The sequence below is a fragment of the Heloderma suspectum genome, chromosome 4, assembly GCF_057233095.1.
Source record: "Heloderma suspectum isolate Gila_16-S chromosome 4, 16-S_ref, whole genome shotgun sequence".
NCBI lineage: Eukaryota > Metazoa > Chordata > Lepidosauria > Squamata > Helodermatidae > Heloderma > Heloderma suspectum.
Genome location: NC_139461.1, coordinates 269901956 through 269925694, shown reverse-complemented (window position 1 = coordinate 269925694; position 23739 = coordinate 269901956). Strand labels below are relative to the sequence as shown.

At 46.1% G+C, this 23739-nt stretch overlaps 1 protein-coding gene across 2 annotated transcripts in view; it reads right to left on the bottom strand.

Moving 5' to 3' along the window:
• Positions 1-5145, bottom strand: part of CHMP4B (charged multivesicular body protein 4B) — a 43825-nt gene extending 38680 nt beyond the window's left edge. The window contains exons 1-2 of one of the 2 annotated variants that reach the window (XM_084853857.1): positions 4873-5145; positions 4678-4809 (exon numbers count right to left, since the gene is read on the bottom strand). In XM_084853857.1, the coding sequence (XP_084709983.1) occupies positions 4678-4741 (64 nt within the window). In that variant the 5' untranslated portion in view covers positions 4742-4809; positions 4873-5145. Of the gene's footprint in view, positions 1-4677 lie in introns of both variants that reach the window. The other variant, XM_084853856.1, reaches the window with a different exon arrangement.
• Between the last annotated feature and the right edge of the window lie 18594 nt (positions 5146-23739).

The following is a 23739-nucleotide window of genomic DNA, read 5'->3' as shown; positions in this document are numbered from 1 at the left end:
ACCGGCAAAGGTGCCTGTGGGGTGCGCCGGACCGCCTTTGAGGTCTGCCACGGCACCAGAGAACGGGGGTCGGGACACCCAGGAGGTTAAAGGCGTGGACTCCATTGATTGAGTCAACCAGGCTGAATGGGTCTGAAGAGACGGCACTAGGGTGTTGGGCAGAGTAGGTACTTGATTTCCCTTCTGTCTTTCTGTTTGAGTTGCCTTCGGAGCGTCTGAGGTTTGTCAGACTCCGTGTAAGTGTCGGAGGTTTGTCAGGCTCCGTGTATGGTTTCAAATAGAGGTAGGCACAATGGGGGCGGGTAGCTCCCGTTTAGAAAGCTCTGCCACTCCCTTGGGATGCATGCTAAAGAACTTTAGCAAAGTCAAGCATCTGAGGTTTGTCAGACTCCGTGTACTAAGATGTCGAAAGGCAAGCTGGTTACACTCTGTCAATTGGAATGGCCAGCATTTGGAATTAGTTGGCCAGACATAGGATCCTTTGGTGTAAATCTTGTAAATGCTGTATATAAAAATGTGGTGAATAATGGGCAATGGGATCAATTCGCCTATATTGATGGTTGGTTGAATTGGTGCGGAAAGAATCCCCCTTAGTTACAGAAGTGTAAATGTGTAAATGTGTTACTGGCAAAGGACCACAGGGGCAAGAGACCCCGGGTGGTGTCTGAATCAAGTAGTAAGAGATAAATTTGCCTCAGGGAAAGTGAGGTTATCAGCATTTGGATGAGTGCCAACCAAAATCCGTTGAAGGCGAGAATAGGTTGAATATAAGGTTCAATATTGTAAAGTCATGATGGTATGCTCCGAGGTGAAGCCCAAAGCCCCTGTTCTCCCTGATTCAAGCCCCACAGAAGGAGCTTGAAGACTGGGAGACCCTGCCCAAGGTGCCCTGAGCTCCCCCCGGTCTGATTCGGTCTGTTAGGTTGGGAGGAGAGGTTGTTGGGGGAGGGAGGGGGCCCTCCAGAGACAGTTTGTCTGCCACCGTATCCAAGTTTGTTAGAAGAAGCAAAAGCAGTTTAAAAAGTTGCAACTCCTGAAGAAAGAGATTTGTTTGACGACTTAAAGACTGTGGCAAAATCAAGAAATAAAGACAGAGCAAGTTCTTAAAATATCAGGGTCTGTGTAAGCTTATCTCTGTCAGCCTGCTCAGAGCAGAGCCAAGGGGGACTTGCCTAACCCCCCTTCACCGTGGCTGGTTTAGCCTTAGCAAGCAGAGAGGCTGGAAGGTGTCTGTGAGGACCTGACAAAAGAGTGAGATTTGCAAAAAAAAAACAAGAAAAGCATCACAGCTGGAAAGCTGAGCAGCACTGCTCTGTTCTTATCTGTGGAGGAATCTAGAAGAGGTGTAAGGTTACACGTTTCCCATTCGAACTGATGAAGAGACACAGAGCTTTTGTTAAAAACGTCCCTTCTTTATGGCCCAAAGCCTTCTTTGTTAGAGGCACTCTGCACATGGACTGGAACTTTGGACAGTTAAAGACTTGCCATAAAAAGTACTGTGAGGCTTGTCATAGCCTTAAACTCCCGTTGTTGTAGATTGTGTGTTTGTTTGTGATCAGCTCAGTGTACAGTTTGATTTGTGATTTCAACACTCAGATAAAAAGCTGCATTTGACTGAAAGAACTGGGTATATTTAGCCTTGAGAAGAGAAGACTGAGAGGAGATCTGATAGCACTCTTCAAGTACTTAAAAGGTTGTCCCAGAGAGGAAGGCCAGGATCTCTTCTCAATCATCCCAGAGTACAGGACACGGAATAATGGGCTCAAGTGACAGGAAGCTGGATTCCAGCTGAACATCAGGAGAAACGTCCTAACTGTTAGAGCAATACGACAATGGAACCAATTACCTGGGGAGGTGGTGGGCTCTCCCACCCTGGAGGCATTCAAGACGAGGCTAGACAGCCATCTGTCAGGGATGCTCTGATTTAGATTCCTGCAGTGAGCAGGGGGTTGGACTCGATGGCCTTGTAAGCCCCTTCCAACCCTACTATTCTATGATTCTATGATTTCCAAGGCTTTGATTTCATTTACCCTAATGAAGCATACAGATACAAATTGCTAGAGATTCATAGACTACAAAGGAAACAGCCTTCAAAAAGTTCAAAGAGAAACTACGAAAGTTAGTTTCCCTTTAAAAAGGGGGGCAGCAAATTCTCTTAACTTAAGAGGTGAGAGAGAGTCCCCCACTCTCCCGTGATACTTCTAAGCCCAGCTGTGTTTCTGAAGCCTAAGAAAGTTCCTGCCCCATGTGTTCCAGCTCTTTCTCAAAATCTGAACTGTTCTGACATTCCATTTGCTCAGAGGCAAACCTGACACTCTGCCAAAACTCATGCAGTGTGGAGTTGCCGATGCAAAAATGGTGGCTTGGAACTCTTTCCACATATGAGAACGCCCTTCCCTTGATTTTGATGGGCCCTGACCATGCAGTCAGAGGAGCAGTATAATGGTTAGATCTGCTCCACCATGCCCTACTATACAAAACAAATGTTTTCCAGTCATGGTGTTAGATTTTAATGATATGAAAAAGGTATAAAAGAAGGCAGAAGAAAGTAGCAGACAAAAAGGCTTAAAAAAGAAAGAAAGCTTATCCCAAATGTGTGTCGTTGAAGATCTAAGCAAGCGAGTCTCTGTCGAAGCAATGGCAAACAGCCTAACTTGCAGAGAAAACAAAGAGTTAAAACTGGTGCATGGCACAGAGAATTTGAAACATGATTTGCAGAACAGGCAAGCCAAAAGATAAGTGTGCCTGTTACAAGAGGGAGGCTATAGTAGCCATAAAAAGGGGTGAAGCCCCCATATGAAGCTTTAACAAAAATATTACCCACTAGAAGTGGACAATTAAAATAAAAAAGGCTTTTCTTAAATTGAAGCAAGCCTTAATATCACCGCCTGCTTTAGCCTTATCAGACCCCAGATCATGAAGTTTTTAGAGCTATGGTGCACATGAGAGCACATAAAAAAGTGCCATTCCTGGAAAAAGGAAAAGGCAATGCTGGCAGCCACCATGGGCGGAGATATAAACAGCAGCTTGAGAGCACAGAAGCGACCGGGGGGGGGGGGGCAGAAAAGGAAAGGGCCAACCGGGGCTCAATAAATGTGCGTATTGCCGAGAGAAGAGACATTGGAAGAAAGATTGTCCAGAGCTGAAAGAGAAAAGAGACTCACCCTGAAGGCTGCCAAATGCTGGCAGGGTCCTCCAGTGGGGAGGGAGTCTAGCTGAAGGGCCACCACCCTACGAACAAACGCTCGGGAGAATCCCAAGGTAAAAGTAAGGGTTGGTGGCGAGGACTGTAAAGCCCTGGTAGATACTGGAGCCACATTTTCTATGATCCCTGTGAAGCCCCCCAGCAAGAGAAAGTGGAAAGCATGTAACTATAAAAGGAATTAAAGGGAAAAAAACCAAACTAAATTGCCCATGTGTAAGCCCCTCCTCACGAAGACTGGAAATAACATACTGGAACATGCCTTTGTAGTTTCATCTGCATACCTGGTTGCCCTCTTGGGGCGGGACTTGTTAACAAAACTGCAAGCTAAAATCTTCTTCAGTGATAATCAGATTGTAGTACAGCTGCCAGCAATGCAGGGCTCAAATTATCGAATGGCCCTTCAAGCAATCAAGATTGTGTCAGAGGCCAAAGGGACTGAGATTTTAGAGAATGTTAATCCATGTGTGTGGGCAGACAGAACCCCTGCCCGACCAAATGCATAACACAAATTAAAATCTTCTTTAAAAAGGGAGAGCCCTGTGTGCGTAAGGCAGTATCCTCTGAAAAAGCCACCTGTGCAGGCTTGAAGCCGCTCATTGAGAAGTTCAAAAATTATGGTTAGTTAATAAAGGGACAATCCCCCTTTAACACCCCAATTTTGAGTGCGCCCGAGGCAGATAGCACCTCCTTCAGGTTAGACCAAGACCTGAGAACAGTGGCTGACTGCCCTTTGTGCCTCAAAAATGATTCAAAGATGTTTGAGCCCCCAGCTCAAATGAGAAGTCGCCCATGCGCTTACTATCCTTTTCAGAGATTTCAAATTGACTTTTCAGAGTTGCCCCAGACTCATGGCTATCGGTACCTGCTAGTAATGATAAAAGCAATTGACTGCACCGCTCAGACAGTAGCCAAGATCCTGTTAAAAAGTAATCCCTAAGCTCTTGTTACCTAAAGAGAGTGAATCAAATCAGGGGCCCCATTTTGTTGGACAAGTGACGCAAGTAGTGGCCCAGGCATAACAAACTAACTAGAAGCTACACCCCCCTTGGAAACCTCAATCTACAAGTCAAGTTGAGAAGATGAACTGCACCTTAAAGACAATGCTCATTAAAATTTGTTTAAAGATTAAGTTGAAAGGCCACAGGCCTTGCCAATCACCTTGACTCGAGTATGGTGCGCCCCCAAGGGAAGTATTAAACTGACACCTTTTAAACGTTCCATAAGTTCCCACCTTGGATATTACCTATGGCTGATAGCTTAAATGTGAATTTAAAAGTAAAAGTTTTAAGATTCAAGGTTATGTTACTGCTTTGCAGTCTGTTTTGTTTTCACAGGTTTGCGACACCGCACCAATCCTGGCCTTTAGATGCTCCAGTGCATAATCTCAATCCCAGCGATTAGGTGCTAATCCAGTCCTAGAAAGATGAACCACCTACCAAGAAGCAGAAGGGTCTGTTTCAGATCCTACTTACCACTCCCATTGCTATGAAAGTCGCCAAAGATAAGAAGTGGATTCATCACACTGAATAAAGGCATCACCTGCACCAGAGAGGGTCACACCGGAAGCTGATCCACCTGAAGGTCACCGTTGGAATAATGAACCCCTGAAAGGACTCAAGTAGCTCTACAGAAAGAGGGTGCTCTCATTTCAAGGGTTCCTGATGAACGGAACAAAACTAAGTTCCAAAAGTTCAAAAAAAAAGTGTTTTTGTTGTCAACATTCTAGTAGCTAGAACAAAGGCGTCCTAGGCCTCACTTGCTGTTTAGAGAAAACCATCAATGCCACAGCGATAATAGTTTGCGCCTTTAAGTGCATAGTCCACCGCGGGACCAAAGAGAGTATAAATTTGAGAAAAGCCTTTTGAGGGGGGAATTGTAGTAAAAATGTAACCTAAAAGCCATTGTATGTGTCTTAAGCAGCACATAGTACTGTAAGAGCTGCGCATGCCTGGAATGAGCAGACAGTAACCCTAAGATAAGGTTGCTAAGCAAACCGCTGGCAACCAATCAAAAGTAACATGCTGGCTGAGGAATGCAAGCTAAGTGATAAAACTGTAGCGCGGAGGTTGCCCAGGGTCGACTCTGCTTTGAGCGTGAGCTCCTTTGTCGAACTGTTTGCAAACAATAAAATCGAGTTGGACCCAGCCTGAAGTTGACTCTCCTCTTTGGGGCAAATTGGAGTAGCCTCCAGGGGGCGAAACTAGCATTTTGTGCAACACAGGGAATCCCACGGCAAAAACTTAATGGTTACACTCTTCAGAAATTATATAGCTGATGGTCAGTAGCTACAGGCTCTATGCAATTCTAACACAGTTCAAAGCCAGAGACTGTTACCTTGACAGAGATCTTCAGCATGGTCTCTCCACTTCATTCTGCCTTGGGACCGTCCTCTGGCGCACTTTCCACTCTAAGAGGGGTCTAGCCCATGCTCAGGGGGCTGATTCTTCACCTTTACTCCGTTCCGTGTCTTCACCTCTGGGTCTTCATTTTCAGTTTCCACTTCTTAGGGATTTCATCCCAATCAGGAGAGGTGATGATGTTGCACCCCTTAGAAGCCGTGGGCAATTCTCTCCCCCCCCCCCCGCCCCGGCATACCAGGCTAACAGCTAACTCTTCAGCCTCATGCTCCCACACCTTGTCAGAGGCCAGGCTGTCCTGCAACATTTCTCTAATTAACAGCCTTAAATATTGCTCTTTTCTCAGCTTGGCCTTGAGCTTTTCTGCTGTTTTCTCTCTCCATTCTGACTCCTGCCCGACAGCGCCTAAAGCTGTCAGCAATAACCATGCTAGAGGCCCTGGCGCACGCTGCTTCTCTTTAGCTGACCACTCCAGCTGCAGAGATTCTAACACAGTTTCCAGGCCCACTGGTGTGCAGTCCTCTTCAACCTCTGGCCATGCGATTGGGCCACTCAGGACCGCCAATTGCTTTGCAGCTGGACCCCACAGCTCCAACTGTGGACAGTCTGGGAGTCGGTTTAACACGCCAACCTCCCCCCCCCCATCCTCCTTCCCTTTGAATCTGAACATAGCAGTATTTTTGACACCCTGCTCGCTGCACCCTCCAGTGAGCAGTCCGGCTTTATTTCCTGGAGTATGGACTGGTTTGATCTTCTTGCAGTCCAAGGCACTCTCAGAATTTTCCTCCAGCACCACAGTCCAAAAGCATCTATCTTCCTTCGCTCAGCCTTCCTTATGGTCCAGCTCTCGCAGCCATAGGTTACTACGGGGGATGCATATTGTACTCCACACAAAAACGTGTCTGTGCAGAGAAAACTGTTCTATGGAAGGCATCAAGGGCAGGCTGAAACCGTGGCGGAATGGGTTACACCTAACAGCAAGAGACTGTGCATTTCATGATGCAGAAGATATGATTAAAGACAGAATCCTGATGGGATCAAACTCAAAAAAAATACAGGAGAAGTTGTAACAGGAAGACAGCTTCTTTAGAAATTGCAGTAAAAATTGCAAGAGCTCATGAAATGGCAAGAGCACAGATGCAAATCTTGCAAAACAAACCAGGGGAAGTACACACAGTTTGCAAAAAGGATTCAGCAAACAAGTAACATTGCAAAATGCAAAACCCTGTATAGAAACAATGCACAAAAAAGCAAGATAGGAAAATGTCAGAGGTGTGGGGAAAGCCACCATGGAACAACAGCATGTTCTGCATGGGGCAAAACATGCAATTATTGCAAACGAAAAATCATTTTGCAAAAGCTTGTAAAACAAAAGATCCAAAGCAAAGGAAGGTAAATCTGATAGAAGAAAGGGAGGACAATGCAATGACACCTAAATGCAAAGAGCAGCTTTTCCTAGCAACAGTTTCTGCCAAGGATAAAGAAGCAGATGAAAGCTTATATATATATATAAAAGTGGGCAGCTTGAGAAAGAATTTGCTGTTCAAGATGGACACTGGGGCACAAGTAAAATGCATACCATCACAATTTTTTTTTTATAACGTATGCCAAAGAGGGAAAGCTGGAATTCCTGTACTGACTGGATATGGGAGACAGCCATTGAAAGTGATAGGGAAATACACACTAGAGTGTGAACACCAAGGCAACGTGCACAAGCTTTATTTCTACATAACTGACACTCCTGCACAACCAGTGTTAGGATTGGCAGCTTTCCAGGAATTGGCATTAATCAAAATTGTAAAGCTGATCACACCAGAACAGGAACATCTAAACAAGCAAAAAATAATAGACTCTTTGGGAGATGTATTTACAGGACTAGAATCATAGAATAGTAGGGTTGGAAGGGGCCTATAAGGCCATCGAGTCCAACCCCCTGCTCATTGCAGGAATCTAAGTCAAAGCATCTCTGACAGATGGCTGTCCAGCCTCATCTTGAATGCCACCAGTGTGGGAGAGCGCACTACCTCCCTAGGTCATTGGTTCCATTGTCGTATTGCTCTAACAGTCAGGAAGTTTGTCCTGATGTTCAGCCGGAATCTGGCTTCCTCTAACTTGAGCCCATTATTCCATGTCCTGCATTCTGGGATGATCGAGAAGAGATCCTGGCCTTCCTCTTGCTATAGAAAGTTCAGCTTTAATATGTGTAGCTTAGCTTAAGCTGTTCTATGTAGCTAGATTTTTTGTGTGTGTTCTACCTCTGTATGAAACTGCCATGCTGGCAAAGATATAGTGCCTTAGCAGAGACTCAGGAACATCAAGAATGTAGTATGCAAGAGTACATGACTATCTCTCTGCTACCTCTCTCTGCGCATGCCTGAGTATGTGAAAGGCGTTGCCTGTTTCCTGTCTCCTTCTCAGCTAGACAAAGAGATTAATAGAGCGCAAGCGTAAGACAGCCCCCAAAGACTTGTGTATATAAATTTCTGAATCACAGTATTGGATTGCCGTCTTTGTTGGTGCACTAGCCCCAAAGATTGCCTTATTCTGCAGAATAAAATTGTGTTGGACCAAATCTATGCCCCCTCTTGTTCTTGGTAAACAAATTGGATGAGTCTACCAGGGATAGAACACAATTTTTGTAACACTCTCTGTGACAATGTTTCAAGTACTTGAAGAGCGCTATCATATTTCCCCTCAGTCTTCTCTTCTCATGCCCAGTTCTTTCAGTCTCTCTTCATATGGCTTTGTTTCCAGGCACCTGATCATATTTGTTGCCCTCCTCTGAACCCTCTCCAGCTTGTTTGCATCCTTCTTCAAGTACAGTGCCCAGAACTGGACACAGTACTCCAGATGAGGCCTAACCAGTACTGAGTAGTACTTCCCAGGTTTTGGAAGCTATGCTTCTATTAATGCAGCCCCAAATAGCATTTGCCTTTTTTTGCAGCCACATCACATTGTTGGCTCATATTCAACTTGTGATCAACAAGAATTCCAAGATCATTCTCTCTTGTAGTGTTGTTGAGCCCATCTTGTGACTGTGCATTTGGTTTCTTTTTCCTAGGTGCAGAACTTGGCATTTATCCCTATTAAATTTCATTCTGTTGTACTCAGCCCAGCACTCCAGCCTGTCAAGATCACTTTGAATTTTGTTTCTGTCTTCCAGATTATTCGCTATCCCGCCCAATTTGGTGTCATCTGCAAATTTGATCAGCATTCCCTGTACCACCTCCGCCTGTTATAGAAATTTCAGTTGTAATATGTCTGTTATCCCATAATTTTATAAGCTAGGCTATGTCTATTCTACCTTTGTGTAAAATTGTCATGCCAAACAAAGACACAGTGCCTTATCAGAGACTCAGGAATGCCAAGAATGTATTTACGTTAGAGTACAAGGCTACCTCTCTGTGCATGCCTAGATATGTAAAAGGCGCTGCCTGTCTTCTGTTTCCCTCTCAGCTAGACAAAGAGATTAGTACAGTGCAAGCGTCAGACAGCCCCCAAAGGTCTTGCCTATATAAACTTTTGGATCACATCACTTGATTGTGACCTTTGTTGGAGCGTTAGCCCCAAGGGTCGCCTTATTCTGCAGAATAAAATTGTGTTGGACCAGATCTCTGCCTCCTCTCGTTCTTGGTAAACAAATTGGAAAGTCTACCAGGGAAAAGAACACCATTTTTGCAACAATTTCTGGCGACTTCTCTGGGACTCCCTGTGTGACCTGGGAGCTGGGCAAACGCTGAATCAACCCAAGCGGAGGGCGCCCTGGACCTTGTTTGGTTCACCGTGAGGTTTGGGGTGGCTGTTGCCTGGCAACCTGGCTAGCAAAGGATTCCTGAAGAAACGAGGCGAGCGGCGGTCTTTGGAAGACAGGACAAAACGCTGTCTGACTCTGGGGTTATTTGGAGGCTGAGCTACGAGGTAAGTCAGATCGCACTGTCTGGGCCATCTGGGGAGTGTAAATCTCTCAATCTTGTCCAATTGGGCCTTGCTCAAGTAGCAGCAATTGAATAAGAAAAAAAATATATAAAGGGCCGACAGGATGGGATCGAAACTTTCCATAAGAGAACATAGCCAAGACCCACTGGGATGCATGCTTAAGAATTTTAAGTTGTTTAAGTTAGATTATGGTGTCAAGATGACAAAAGACAAGCTCATAAAGTTTTGTAATGGGGAGTGGGTGACATTTGGTGTTGGCTGGCCAACTGAGGGAAGCTGGGAAAAAATGTTGTATCCAAGGTATATAATAAAGTGATTGTTGATAACCATGGGGATCAGCTCCCTTATATTGATGCTTGGCAAATGTGGATATTAAAAAATCCTGACTGGATAAGAAAATGTTAAGGTCAGTATTGTAAAGTCATGATGGTATGCTCCGAGATGAAGCCCAAAGTCCCTGTTCTCCCTCACTCAAGCCCCACAGAAGGAGCTTGGAGATTAAGAGATCCTGCCCAAGGCTCCCTGGGTTTCCCCTGCCCTATTCGGCCTGTTAGGTTGGGAGGAGAGGTTGCTGGGGGGAGGAGGGAGGGAAGCCCCCCCCCACGGAGAACCCATCTGTTACATTCCCACATCTTGCTCCTTCTAGGTTGAAAAATCCTCCACTGTATTCAAGTTTGTTAGAGGAAGCAAGAACAGCTAAAAAAGTTATAAACTCTGAAGAGATTTGTTTGAAGTCTTAAAGACTGTGGCAAAATTAAAAAACAAAACAAAAACAAAGACAGAGCAATGTCTGGGTCTGTGTGAGCTTATCTCTGCCAGTCTACTGAGAGCAGAGCTAAGAGGGGGTTGCCCGGCTCCGCTAGAAGATGTCTGTGAGGACCTAATAGAAACAGTAAGATTTGAAAAGAATTGCCCAAGTTAAAGCATCACAGCTGGAAAGCTGAGCAGTCCTGCTCTGTTCTTATCTGTCGAAGAATCTAGAAGAGGTGTAAGGTTACACCTTCCCCTTTTGAACTAATGAAGAGACAGAGAGCCTTTGCTAAAAACATCCCGTTTTTATTGCCCAAAGCCTTCTTTGTTTGGATCCATTATTGTTTAGACTTTTGAGAGGCATTCTGCACACGGACTGGAACTTTAGACTGTTAGAGACTTGCCATGAACAGTACTGTGAGGCTTGTCATAGCCTTAAACTCCCGTTGTTGTAGATCGTGTGTTTGTTTGTGATCCGCTCAGTGCACAGTTTGATTTGTAACTTCAACACTCAGATAAAAAGCTGTATTTCCAAGGCTTTGATTTCGTTTACCCTAATGAAGCATACAGATACAAATTGCTAGAGATTCACAGACTACAAAGGAAACAGCCTTCAAAAAGTTCAAAGAGAAACTACGAAAGTTAGTTTCCGTTTAGAAAAAAACGGGGGCAGTAAATTCTCTTAAGATGTGAGAGAGGGAAATTCCCCCCCCTTTTCCCGTGGCACCTCTAAGCCCAGCTGTGCTTCTAAAGCCTGAGAAAGTTCCTGCCCCACGTGTTCCAGCTCTTTCTCAAAATCTGAACTGTCTAGACACTCTATATGCTCAGAGGCAAGCCTGACATTCTGTCAAAATTCATGAAGTGTGGAGTTGCCGATGCAAAAATGGTGGCTTAAAACTTTTTGCATATATAAAAATGCCCTTCCCTTGATGTTGATGGGCCCTGACTATGCAGCCGGAGGAACAGTATGATTGCTAGATCTGCTCCACCATGCCCTACAATTAAAAAAAAAATGTTTTTCAGTCATGCTGTTAGATTTCAATGGTGTGAAGCAGAAAAGGCAGGGGGAAAAAGAAGCAAATTATATAAAGTCCAGCAGGGACTGACTGGAGACCCTAGTGCATATCTTCAGAGGTTGTTTGATGCATTCCGTCAATATAGTGATATTAACCCTGACGCTCAAGAGAATTTAAGGATGGTTAACATGATGTTTATTGCTCAAGCAGCGACAGACATTAAGAAAAAGTTGCAGAAGACTGATGGGGCAGCGGCGATGCCTTTGCCTCAGTTGATGGAGATTGCTTATAAGGTGTTTGTGAATCGTGAGAAAGTAGAGAAGAAGGAAGCAGATAAGAAGGTCAGACAGAATGCAGCTTTGATTGCAATGGCAGTCACAGGGCAAGTCCCTGATTAGGCAGATAAAGGTTTAAAGAAAGATTTTGGGACTCAGAGAAAGCCGCGTTTGGGGAGAGATAAATGTGTTTACTAGGGAATATTCAGGGAACATAGAGAACTAGAGAACATAGAGAGGGAACGTTGGCAAAAAGACTGCCCAAAGCAAAAGAGGAAAAAGAGGGGGGCAATGGTGGCCATAGAAGGAAAAGGATCAGATTGACGGAGACCAGGGTCCGAGACCTCCACCCTGAAGAGCTGTCTGGCTCTGAAAGACCCTCTGGTTACAATAAGGGTGGAAAGAAGAGAAATAATGGGACTTATTGACACAGGAGCAACTTATTCCATGCTGCCAAAAGCACCAAAGCCACAAATTAATAAAGATAGAACTATAATAATTGAAGGGATTGAAGGCCAACCCACTAAGGTCCCTTATACCTTTCCCCTTCTCACGAAGGTTGGAAGTTGTCATTTGGAGCATGAATTTGTTGTGTCTGAAAGGTGCCCAGTTGCATTTCTTGGACGGGACTTGTTGACAAAGTTACAAGCAGAAATTTTCTTTCGAGATGACAAGATGGTTGTTAGATTGCCAAAGCAACAAGGATCTAACTATCAAATGTGTTTGCAAGCTTATGTGGATAAGAACATGCGACGTACAGCAGATCCCTACCAGGAAGCCGATGTGGCAAAAAGGGCCCCTGAAAATGTATGAGCAGGGAAGGCACCTGCAAGGGCAAAGTTTGTTAAGTCTGTGCAGATCAACCTTACTCATGTGCTGAAGCTACTATCTCCCTCCTGCAAAAATCGAACTTGAAAGGTATAAAGTGTCAAAAGAAAAGGCTCAGATTTGCCAGACCCATGTCACCTTCTTGGGCTACCAGGTTCAGAAGGGAACCAGAAACCTGAGCACTGCTCAGTTAGATGTCATACAGAAGACACCAAGGCCTAAAGACCCTCGAGAGTTGCGAGCCTTCCTTGGGCTCACCAGGTTTTGTAGAATGTGGATACCTAATTATGGAGGGAAGGCAAAGCCCGTGTATGAAGCTTTGACAAAGGAAAATATCATCCACTGGAAATGGACAAATGAAATGGAAAAGGCTTTTCTTGAGCTGAAGCAAGCCTTGGTGTCACCACACGCTCTGGCCTTACCCGATCCCAAAAAACCATACCGGCTTTATGTACATGAAAATAAAGGAGTGGCATCGGGGGTTTTAACCCAAAAGACAGGTCCTTCCTGGAGACCTGTAGGATACTACTCCAAGACTCTGGATCCAACCGCAAAGGGATGGCCTGCTTGCTTGAGGGCCATGGCAGCAACTGCGCTTTTAGTGGAAGAAGCCCAGAAAATTGCAATGGGAGCAGATATAGAGGTGCATACTCCTCATGGCGTACCTCAGATCCTGGGAAGCAGTAGAGATAAGTTTTTGAATCCGTCACGCCAGTCACGCTATGAGATCTCCCTGCTTTCAAGCCCAGGCCTCACATATAAGAAAAGCAATCTTTTGAATCCTGCCACCTTGCTCCCTAAGCCAGATCTAAATTGTCATGACTGTTTAGAGATTTTGAGTCATGTGACTCTGACCAGGCCTGACCTCACTGATTCCTTGTTACCAAAGCCAGACCTTGAGGTGTTTGTAAATGGCTCCAGCTGTGTGATAGAAGAAAAAAAGATACACAGGATGTGCAGTAGTTATTCTCGAAAAAGCGCATGGAAAAAGTGCCAATCCAAAAGAAAAAAGAGGCAATGCTTTGGCAGATAAGGCTGCAAAAGAAGCCGCACAAATGGGAGGTGAGGAGGTGCATTATAAAAGAGCCTTAATCCCATATTTAAGTACAGACTTGGTTCAAATCTACTCTCCAGCTGAGAATAAGAGAGCTCTTGAACATAAAGCAAAGCAAACTAAAAATGAATAGTGGATAGTCCCAGGAGGCAGTGTTCATATCTTTTGAGCTTTATAGTGAGAGACTTGCACCAGGCTACACATTTAAAAAGAACTGCGATAGAAGATCTACTCGTGAGACACAGTGTAGCCCCAAAATTATATGTTAAAATCCAAAAAGTACTGGCTAATTGCCCTTTGTGCCTCAAAAACAATCCAAAGATGTTTAAGCCCCCAGCTCAAATGAAAAGTTGCCCATGGGCTTACTGTCCTTTTCAGAGACTTCAAATTGACTTTTCAGACTTGCCCCAAATTCATGGCTATCAGTTGTTGTTGTTGTTGTTGTTCAGTCGTTCAGTCGTGTCCGACTCTTCATGACCCCATGGACCATAGCACGCCAGGCCTTCCTGTCCTGCGCTCTCTCCCGGAGCGTGCTCAAGTTCATATTCATTGCATCCGTGATGCTATCTAGCCATCTCATCCTCTGCCATCCCCTTCTGCTTTTGCCTTCAGTCTTTCCCAGCATCAGGGTCTTTTCCAGAGAGTTTTCTCTTCGCATTAGGTGGCCAAAATATTTGAGCTTCAGCTTCAGTATCTGTCCTTCCAATGAGCACTCAGGGTTGATTTCCTTTAGGATGGACTGATCTGACCTCCTTGCAGTCCAGGGGACTTGTAAGAGTCTTCTCCAGCACCACAGTTCGAAAGCATCGATTCTTTGGCGCTCAGCCTTCCTTATAGTCCAGCTCTCACAGCCATACGTTGCTACAGGGAAAACCATAGCTTTGATTAGATGGACCTTTGTCGGCAAGGTGATGTCTCTGCTTCTTACTATGCTGTCTAGGTTTGCCATAGCTTTCCTCCCAAGGAGCAAGCGTCTTTTAATTTCATGGCTACAGTCACCATCTGCAGTGATCTTGGAGCCCAAGAAAATAAAATCTGTCACAGCTTCCATTTCTTCCCCTTCTATATGCCAGGAAGTGATGGGGCCAGATGCCATGATCTTTGTTTTTTTAATGTTGAGTTTCAAACCAGCTTTTGCACTCTCCTCTTTCACCCTCAACAAGAGGCTCTTTACCTGCTAGTAATAGTAAACCAATTGACCAGATGGGTTGAGGCATACCCAACTCGCACAGACAGTAGCCAAGATCTTGTTAAAAGAAGTAGTCCCTAAGTTCCTGTTACCTGAAGAGATTAAATCCAATCAGAGGCCCCATTTTGTTAAACAAGTGACTTAAGCAGTGGCCGAGGCATTACAAATGAACTGGAAGCTACACCCTCTTAGAAACCTCAATCTTCAAGTCAAGTTGAAAGGATGAATTGCACTCTAAAGTCAATGCTTACTAAAATTTGTTCAGAGACTAAGTTAAAATGACCACAGGCCTTGTCAATCGCCTTGACTCAAATACGGTGCACCCCCCAGGGGAAGTATTAAATTGACACCCTTTAAAATGTTATATGGGCGCCCACCTCAGATGTTACCTATGGCTGATAGCTTAAATATAAACTTAAAAGTAAGGGCTTTAGAGATCCAAGAATCTGTTACTGCTTTGCAGCCTGTTTTGTCTTGTCTTCACAGGTTCGCAGCACCATACCAATCCTTGTCTTTAGAGTCTCCACTGCATAATTTCATTCCTGGTAATTAGGTGCTGATCCGGTCCTAGAAAGATTAACCACTTACTGAGAAGTGGAAGGGTCCATTTCAGGTTCTACTCACCACTCACACGGCTATAAAAGTCGCTGGAGGAAAGAAGTGGATCCATCACACCCGCATAAAAGCATCACCTGCACCAGAGAGGGTCACACCAGAAGCTGACCCACCTGAAGGCCACCGTTGGAGTAGGGATGTTGGAGAATTTCTCCACGAATCTCCGGGAGGCTGAATGCCAACGCATTCGCCCCCCCAAAATTGGTGGAGAAATGGTCCGCCACCCCCCGGGATGGGACTTACCTTTGTCGAATGTCCCTGGCGGCGGCGGCTCCTGGCGGCTCCCGGCGGCGGCCGGTCTTCCGACCAGCTGCCGCCGCCACCATTTCCAAGTAAAAAAAAAAAACCGTGATAGGCTACGTAAAGATTTACGTAGCCTATCACGGCTAGATTTTCAAAAAACACCGTGATAGGCTACGTAAATGTTTACATAGCCTATCATGGCTGACTTTGGGGAGAAAAAAAAAAGCGCGTATGCAAATGGCGGCGCCCATGGGCGCCACCATTTGCATTCCTTATTTGGGCACGTGTAGTCTATGTAAACATTTACGTAGACTACGGCGAAAATAAGGGCAACGCAAATAGCATTGCCCTTATTTTCGCCGTAGTCTACATAAATGTTTACGTAGACTACACGTGCCCAAATAAGGAATGCAAATGGTGGCGCCCATGGGCGCCATTTGCATACGCGCTTTTTTTTTCCCCAAAGTCAGCCATGATAGGCTACGTAAACATTTACATAGCCTATCACGGCTGACTGCAGGGATGCAAATGGCGGCGGCTACGGCCGCCGCCATTTGCATCCCAGCAGGAGACGGGTTTCGCAGCCAGAGGGACGGGGCGCCTCCCCCCCAGCCAGAATTTCGGCCAGAGGGATGGGGCGCCTCTCCCCTGGCCAGAATTTCTGCAGGGAGGGACAGAGCGCCTCCCCCCCACCGCAAAGCAAGCTGCGGGACCAGGTAAGGGACTTTCGTCCATCCCTACGTTGGAGTAGCAAACCACTAGAGGGATGGGGCAACTTGTAAAACAAATGAGTAAGAACTGTGATGACACTGTAATTATTGAAAAACAATTGTCAGATTCAGAACCAAACAGGGTAGGGGGTGGGCTAGTTACAGCATTGCTTACCCTAGGTTCATACCCAAGAATTATTGCACAAGAAAATAGAAAAAGCATCCTAGGCTTCACTTGCCATTTAGAAAAGACCATCAGTGCGTCAGCCATAATAGTAAGGGCCATGCAATCTGAAACTGAAGATCTCAGCCAGCTAGTAGCCCAATATCGGTTTGTTTTAAATTATCTCTTAGCATGCCAAAGTGGCTTCTGCACCCTAATAAAGCAAGGGTGTAGAGTAAAGTTCCATCATTTAAACAAAACCATAAAAGATGAAATCACCAAACTACAAGATATGATTGAACAGAATTATTCAAGAGCAAGTGATCCTTGGTTGACTTCCTGGCTCCCTGATTTTGCATGGTTAAAACAACTTGTAATTGGTGCAGTTCTGTTTGTTATGATACTATTGATGATGGTTTGCGCCTTTAAGTGTATAGTCCACTGCTGGACCAAGAAGAAGTATGGGATTTAAGAAAAGCCTTTTGAGGGGGGAGTGTTATAGAAATTTCAATTGTAATATGTCTGTTATCCCATAATTTTATAAGCTAGGCTATGTCTATTCTACCTTTGTGTAAAATTGTCAAACAAAGACACAGTGCCTTATCAGAGACTCAGGAATGCCAAGAATGTATTTACGTTAGAGTACAAGGCTACCTCTCTGTGCATGCCTAGATATGTAAAAGGCGCTTCCTGTCTTCTGTTTCCCTCTCAGCTAGACAAAGAGATTAGTACAGCGCAAGCATCAGACAGCCCCCAAAGGTCTTGCCTATATAAACTTTTGGATCACATCACTTGATTGTGACCTTTGTTGGAGCGTTAGCCCCAAGGGTTGCCTTATTCTGCAGAATAAAATTGTGTTGGACCAGATCTCTGCCTCCTCTCGTTCTTGGTAAACAAATTGGAAAGTCTACCAGGGAAAAGAACACAATTTTTGTAACACTCCAAATCATTTAGAAAACTGTTGAAGAACGCTGGGCCCAGGACTGAGCCCTGCGGTACCCCACTCATTACCTCTCCCCAGTTTGAGAAGATCCCATTGATAAGCACTCTTTGAGTCCGATTCTGTAGCCAGCTGGGGATCCACCTGATCGTCGTTTCATCTAGCCCACGTTGAGCTAGTTTGCTCATCAGGAGATCATGGGGCACTCTGTTGAAAGCTTTGCTGAAGTCAAGGTATATGATGTCCACAGCATTCCCACAGTCCACAAGGGAGGTGACCTGATCAAAAAATGGGATCAGATTCGTCTGGCAGGATTTGTTCTTGACAAGGAGCCTGGGGAAGGAGGACCAGCCAGCAGCTGCACCAGGTGGATCCTGATCCTGAGCCTGCTTCTGCCCCCGCCCACAGGCACTTAAGGCGGAGCTGCCAGAGGCTGCTCGGGAAGGAGCCTGGGGAAGGAGGACCAGCCAGCAGCTGCACCAGGTGGATCCTGAGCCTGAGCCTGCTTCTGCCCCCGCCCACAGGCACTTAAGGCGGGGCTGCCAAAGGCAGTGCCTCGGCGTCGTGCCAAGTGCGATGCTAAGTGCGCACTTAGCGTCACACTTGGAGTCGCATAGGATCTGAAGACCTACCCACCTGCCTCTCCAGAGACACCAGCAGCCACAATACCAGCAGCGAATAGCAGCAGCAGAGGGCAGCAGCTTTAAAGACAAGGGGAAAGGGGCAAACGTGGACTTTATCTGCTCCTTCTTAGCTGCTGTTCTCTTTTATCTCTTTTATCTTTTATATTCTTTTAAACTGTTGTGCATTTTATATCCTAACATTTTAATATGTGCCTGGGAGGACTATTGGGCAATTCAGGGGGTGGGGGAGGTGCCACCATAACTGTGGTCACGGGCAGGGGGAGGTATGGTGTTGGGGGATTAACAGGCCAGCTGAGGAGAAGAGGGGCTAGACACCTTACAGCTGCCCCCTCTTCTGGTTCTTCCCCCAACCTGATGGTTCCTGGCAGCCTTACCAGTCTGCCCTTGGGTCTGGTGGTGCTGCTGCTGAATGCCAGGTCGGCCCAAAATAAAATCTCCCTCATCCATGATTTGATTGTGGATGAGGGGGCTGACCTGGCATGTATTACTGAGACCTGGGTGGGGGAACTGGGAGGGGTCACTCTCTCCCAGGTGTGCCCTCCTGGGTACTCAGTGCAGCACCAACACCGACTTGAGGGTCGGGGAGGGGGGGTTGCCGTGTTCTATAGGAATTCAATCTCCCTCTCCAGGCTTCCTGCTCATTCGAGCGCAGATCTTGAGTGTTTGTACCTTGTGTTGGGTACCCGGGACAGATTGGGGATTCTGTTGGTGTACCGCCCACCCCGCTGCCCATCAGACTCCCTGCCTGAGCTGACAGAGGTGGTCTCGGACTTGTGTTGAGGACCCCTAGGATGATGGTCCTGGGGGATCTCAACTTCCATGCCGAGGCCGCTGTATCCGGGACGGCTCAGGACTTCATGGCCGCCATGACAACCATGGGGCTGTCCCAACATGTCATCGGCCCAACGCATACAAAAGGACACACGCTTGATCTGGTTTTCTCGACTGGGCAGGAGGATGGTGATCTGAAAATGGAGGAATTAACATCTGTCCCTTTGTCATGGTCAGATCACTTCCTGCTGAGGTTTAGACTATTGGCGGCCTTTCCCCTCTGCAAGGGTGGGGGACCTATTAAAATGGTCCGCCCCCAGAGATTAATGGATTCCAGAGGGCTCTGGGGGATTTTCCTGCTGGTATGGCTGGTGCTCCTGTCGAAGCCCAGGTCGCTCTGTGGAATGCAGAGATGACTCGGGCGGTTGACACGATCGCGCCCAAGCGCCCTCTCCCTCTGAGCAGAGCCCGGCCAGCTCCTTGGTATACACCTGAGCTGAGGGCAATGAAGCAAGAGGGGAGATGGCTAGAACGCAGGTGGAGGAAAACTCGTGCTGAGGTAAGAGCCCACTATCGAGCCTACTCTGTGGCGGTGAGGGTGGCAAAGAGGCAGTTCTTTTCCACCAGCATTGCATCTTCTCAGTGTCATCCAGCGAAGCTTTTCCGAGTGGTTCGCGGCCTGTTACATTCTGGGCCAGGGAGAGAGACGGTGGAACCCTCGGTAGCACGCTGTGACGAGTTTGCACGGCACTTTGAGGATAAAGTCGCTCAGATTCGTCATGGATTGGACACCACCATTAATGCAGTTCCATTGGTAGAGGCGTTCAGAGCACCATCTGGTCCAGTTTTATTGGATGAGTTTCAGTTACTGAGGCCTGAGGATGCGGACAAGGTGCTTGGCCAAGTCCGATCGACCACTTGTTTGCTTGACCCTTGCCCTTCATGGCTTATTAAATCAAACAAGGAGGGGTTGTCCAGCTGGGTCCAGGAGGTTGTAAATTCCTCCTTGAGAGAGGGAGTGGTGCCTGCCGCTTTAAAAGAGGCAGTAATTAGACCACTCCTGAAAAAGCCTAACCTGGACCCAGAGGATGTTAACAATTATAGGCCAGTGGCCAACATCCCCTTCCTGGGCAAGGTGCTTGAGCGGGTGGTTGTAGGACAGCTCCAGGCACTGTTGAATGAAACGGATTATCTAGATCCATTTCAATCGGGCTTCAGGCCTGGTTTTGGAACGGAAACTGCCTTGGTCGCCATGTGGGATGACCTCTGCCGGGAGAGGGACAGGGGGAGTGCGACCCTGTTGATTCTCCTGGACCTCTCAGCGGCTTTCGATACCATCGACCATGGTATCCTCCTGGAGAGGTTGTCTGGGTTGGGAGTAGGAGGCAGTGCACTACAGTGGTTCCGCTCCTACTTGGATGGCCGATTCCAGAAGGTGGTGCTGGGGGATTACTGCTCTGTGCCATGGCAACTGTGCCATGGGGTTCCACAGGGCTCTATTTTATCCCCCATGCTGTTTAACATCTACATGAAACCGCTGGGGGAGGTTATCCAGAGGTGTGGGCTGAGGTGCCATCAATATGCAGATGACACCCAGCTCTACCTCTCTTTTACATCAAAACCAGGTGAGGCAGTGACTGTTCTGAATCAGTGCCTGGGCACGGTAATGGACTGGATGAGGGCTAATAAACTGAAACTCAATCCAGACAAGATGGAGGTACTGTTAGTGGGTGGTTCGTCTGCCCGGCTAGGTGATATTCAACCTGTTCTGGAGGGGCTTGCACTCCCCCTAAAGGATCAGGTTCGTAGTTTGGGGGTGCTCTTGGATCCAGAACTGTCACTTGAGGCACAGGTGAACTCAGTGGCACGGAGCACTTTTTATCAGCTTAGGCTGGTATACCAACTACGCCCTTATCTGGACAGAGATAGCCTTGCTACAGTTATCCATGCTCTGATAACTTCTCGTCTGGATTACTGCAATGCGTTATACGTGGGGCTGCCTTTGAAAATGGTCCGGAAACTTCAGCTGGTCCAAAATAGGGCAGCAAGATTGTTAACAGGGACTGGCCTGTGAGCTCATATTACGCCAGTACTTTTCCAGCTGCACTGGCTGCCAGTCCATTTCCGGGCCCGATTCAAAGTGCTGGTGTTAACATTCAAAGCCCTTAACGGCTTGGGGCCAGGTTACCTGAAGGATCGCCTCCTCTCATATGTGCCTGCCCGGACCTTAAGATCATCATCAGCGGCCCTTCTCCGTGAGCCCCTGCCAAAGGAAGTGAGGCGGGTGGCTACTAGGAGGAGGGCTTTTTCTGCTGTTGCACCCCGGCTCTGGAACGAGCTCCCTAGTGAGGTTCGCCTGGCGCCTACATTGTATTCCTTTCGGCGCCAGGTGAAGACCTTTTTATTTTCCCAGGCATTTTAGCATTTTAGCTTTTTAAATTTTTATCTTTGCTGTTTTAAATCTGTATTTTAAACTCCTGCACTGCTGCTAGGTTTTATTGTGGTTGTATTGTGGTTTTAATGTTCTGTATATTTTAAATTGTTTTATTGTGTGTTGTTTGGTTTTAATTTTTGTGAACCACCCAGAGAGCTTCGGCTATTGGGCGGTATAGAAATGAAATAAATAAATAAAAAATAAATCCATGTTGGCTTTGAGTAATCACTGCATTGTTTTCAAATTGGTTACAGACTGATTTGTTTATCATCTGCTCCAGAATTTTCCCAGGGACTGATGTCAGACTGACTGGTCTGTAGTTCCCAGGTTCCTCCTTTTTACCCTTTTTGAAGATAGGGACAACATTAGCCCTCCTCCTATGCTTACCAGGAACATGCCAGATAAAGATAAAGCCTGACTCCACCCCAGTCATTCATACTCCCAGGAAAGTGCCAATAGCACTTAGGAGCAGAATAGAAAAACAGCTGAAGTAAATGGAACAAATAGGAGTGATCAGGAAAGTGAAAGTTCCTACACCATGGGAAAGCTCAATGGTAGCAACAGAAAAGAAAAAACACAACAGCTTAGAATATGCTTGGATCCTAGAGACCTCAACCGAGTGATCATGAGAAAACATTATCAACTTCCTACATTGGATGACATCACATACAAGTAGGGATGTCGCAAATGTTGGTTTCCAGCTTCGTGTTCAACGATCATCTGCAGTTCTGTCTCCTGAACTGGAGTTCATGAACCCTCCCTCTTGCCCGACCCTGCTTGGCTGCAGTCAAGCAATCCCCCGAAGTCTTGGGCACTATGGCGATCCTGTTCACATGCTTTCCCTGGCTCTCGCCAAGCCACTCCAGCAGGTATCCCTTTGTGTGTGTATTTGCCCCCCGATGTGCGCATCTGGACATATGGGCATTTTCTGTGCGAAAAAAAGCGCAGTTGCCAGGGTCCTTCTGATTTTGCGCATTTACTTGATTCCATATATGCGCATTTTCTGGGTGAAAAATATTAATAGCGCAGCTGACAGGTCGCTTCCATTTTTGCGCATTCAATGAATTGAGAAATGCCACAGTCACAGAGAGATCCAGCATCCAGGTGTTGTGGGGGTGGGGAGACGTCAAAAGAGGGGAATAGAAAAAGAGGGGAGCAAGCAAGCCCCTTTCTACCTGAATGATGGCTGTTTCATTCAGATTGAAATGGGCCATTGTCTTCAATTTCTGCATAACAATTACAAAGTACTATTCCTTAACACTTGCAAGTTGATAGCCACCAGCAAGAAGATGTGTGCTATTATGGGGCAAATCTCTCCTAGAACTTAGAATTTTACTCCAACATTTGAGAGGATATGTTCACAAGCAGAAAATACAGAAAGAAAAAGATAGTTCCTTCATTCATAAATCAATATATGCACGCATATCTTTGGGCAGTGCTTTTCAACAGGGAAATAAATTGTTTTACTGTGTGCTTTTTGGTTGTAATGTTTGTGAACGGTGGCCCAGAGAGCTTCGGCTATTGGGCGGAATAGACATGAAAGACCTAAATAAATAAAAACATAAATAAATAATAAAAAAGAGCAGTGTGGTCTTGGTCTCTTGGTTGTGGTGGCATTTTGTTTGTGTTTCGGCTTGGCCGGGGTGACCACTGGGCTGTTCTGTCTGTCTATCTATCTATCTATCTATCTATCTATCATCCATCTATCTATCTATCTATCTATCTATCTACCTACCTACCTACCTACCTACCTATCCTGTATATATATATGGAGAAATGGGAAGTTCCCTTTCCAGCTGCAGCAGGCATGTGCTAGGCTAGGCTTTGCAGCAGGAGCCTGTGCCTCCTTCCTAGTCATGCAGACTGGAAATGCGCACAAACCTCATTTTCCGCAATTAAGCTTCCGGCAGTTCTGTCAGTCATAGTGAAATGCACACAGACCTCATTTTGCATATTTCTGCTTCTCGCATTTCTGTGTGTCTGTCGCAGAGTGGAAGCCATCAGAACCCCACCCCCCAAAAACAAGGGTCCCGATGTCTCATAGGAAACAGCTGGAAGACCTTCATGAGTAGGAAGAATTGCCAGGCAGGGCTGGAATTTCTTGTGGCCCACTGAATGTGCAGTGCATTTTTTAAAAGCTCTTTTTTTCTCATTTCTCGTTATGATTTAACTGGAGCTGTACATATCGAAGTATCTGTGTGAGGAATTTAACCAACAACACATCCCAATATTGATAAGAGAAGAAAAGAAATGTGCCTTTTCTGCACAGCAAGAATTACTCCAACCGTCCTACCTATATGTTCTGAAAAGTATTCTCCTCGCCAATAACAAATAGTCAGATTGCTGCTGGAATGGGTATTTGGGTACCATGGCATCTCACAAACATACCATGCATTACTGAAAGATGGAAGAGTACAGGGGACCTATGGCATTTTCTCTCTCAACATGCTCTGAGAGGCAGTGCTTCCAACTAGCTGTATTTTTACAAAGGGCAACTCCTCCACATTTGCATGAAGAATACACTACACACTGGAGAGTGTGCATGTGGGGGGGGGGGCCTTGCTACTTGAACACCAGTTTCCCTTGTATGGCTGGCTCTGTGATGACAT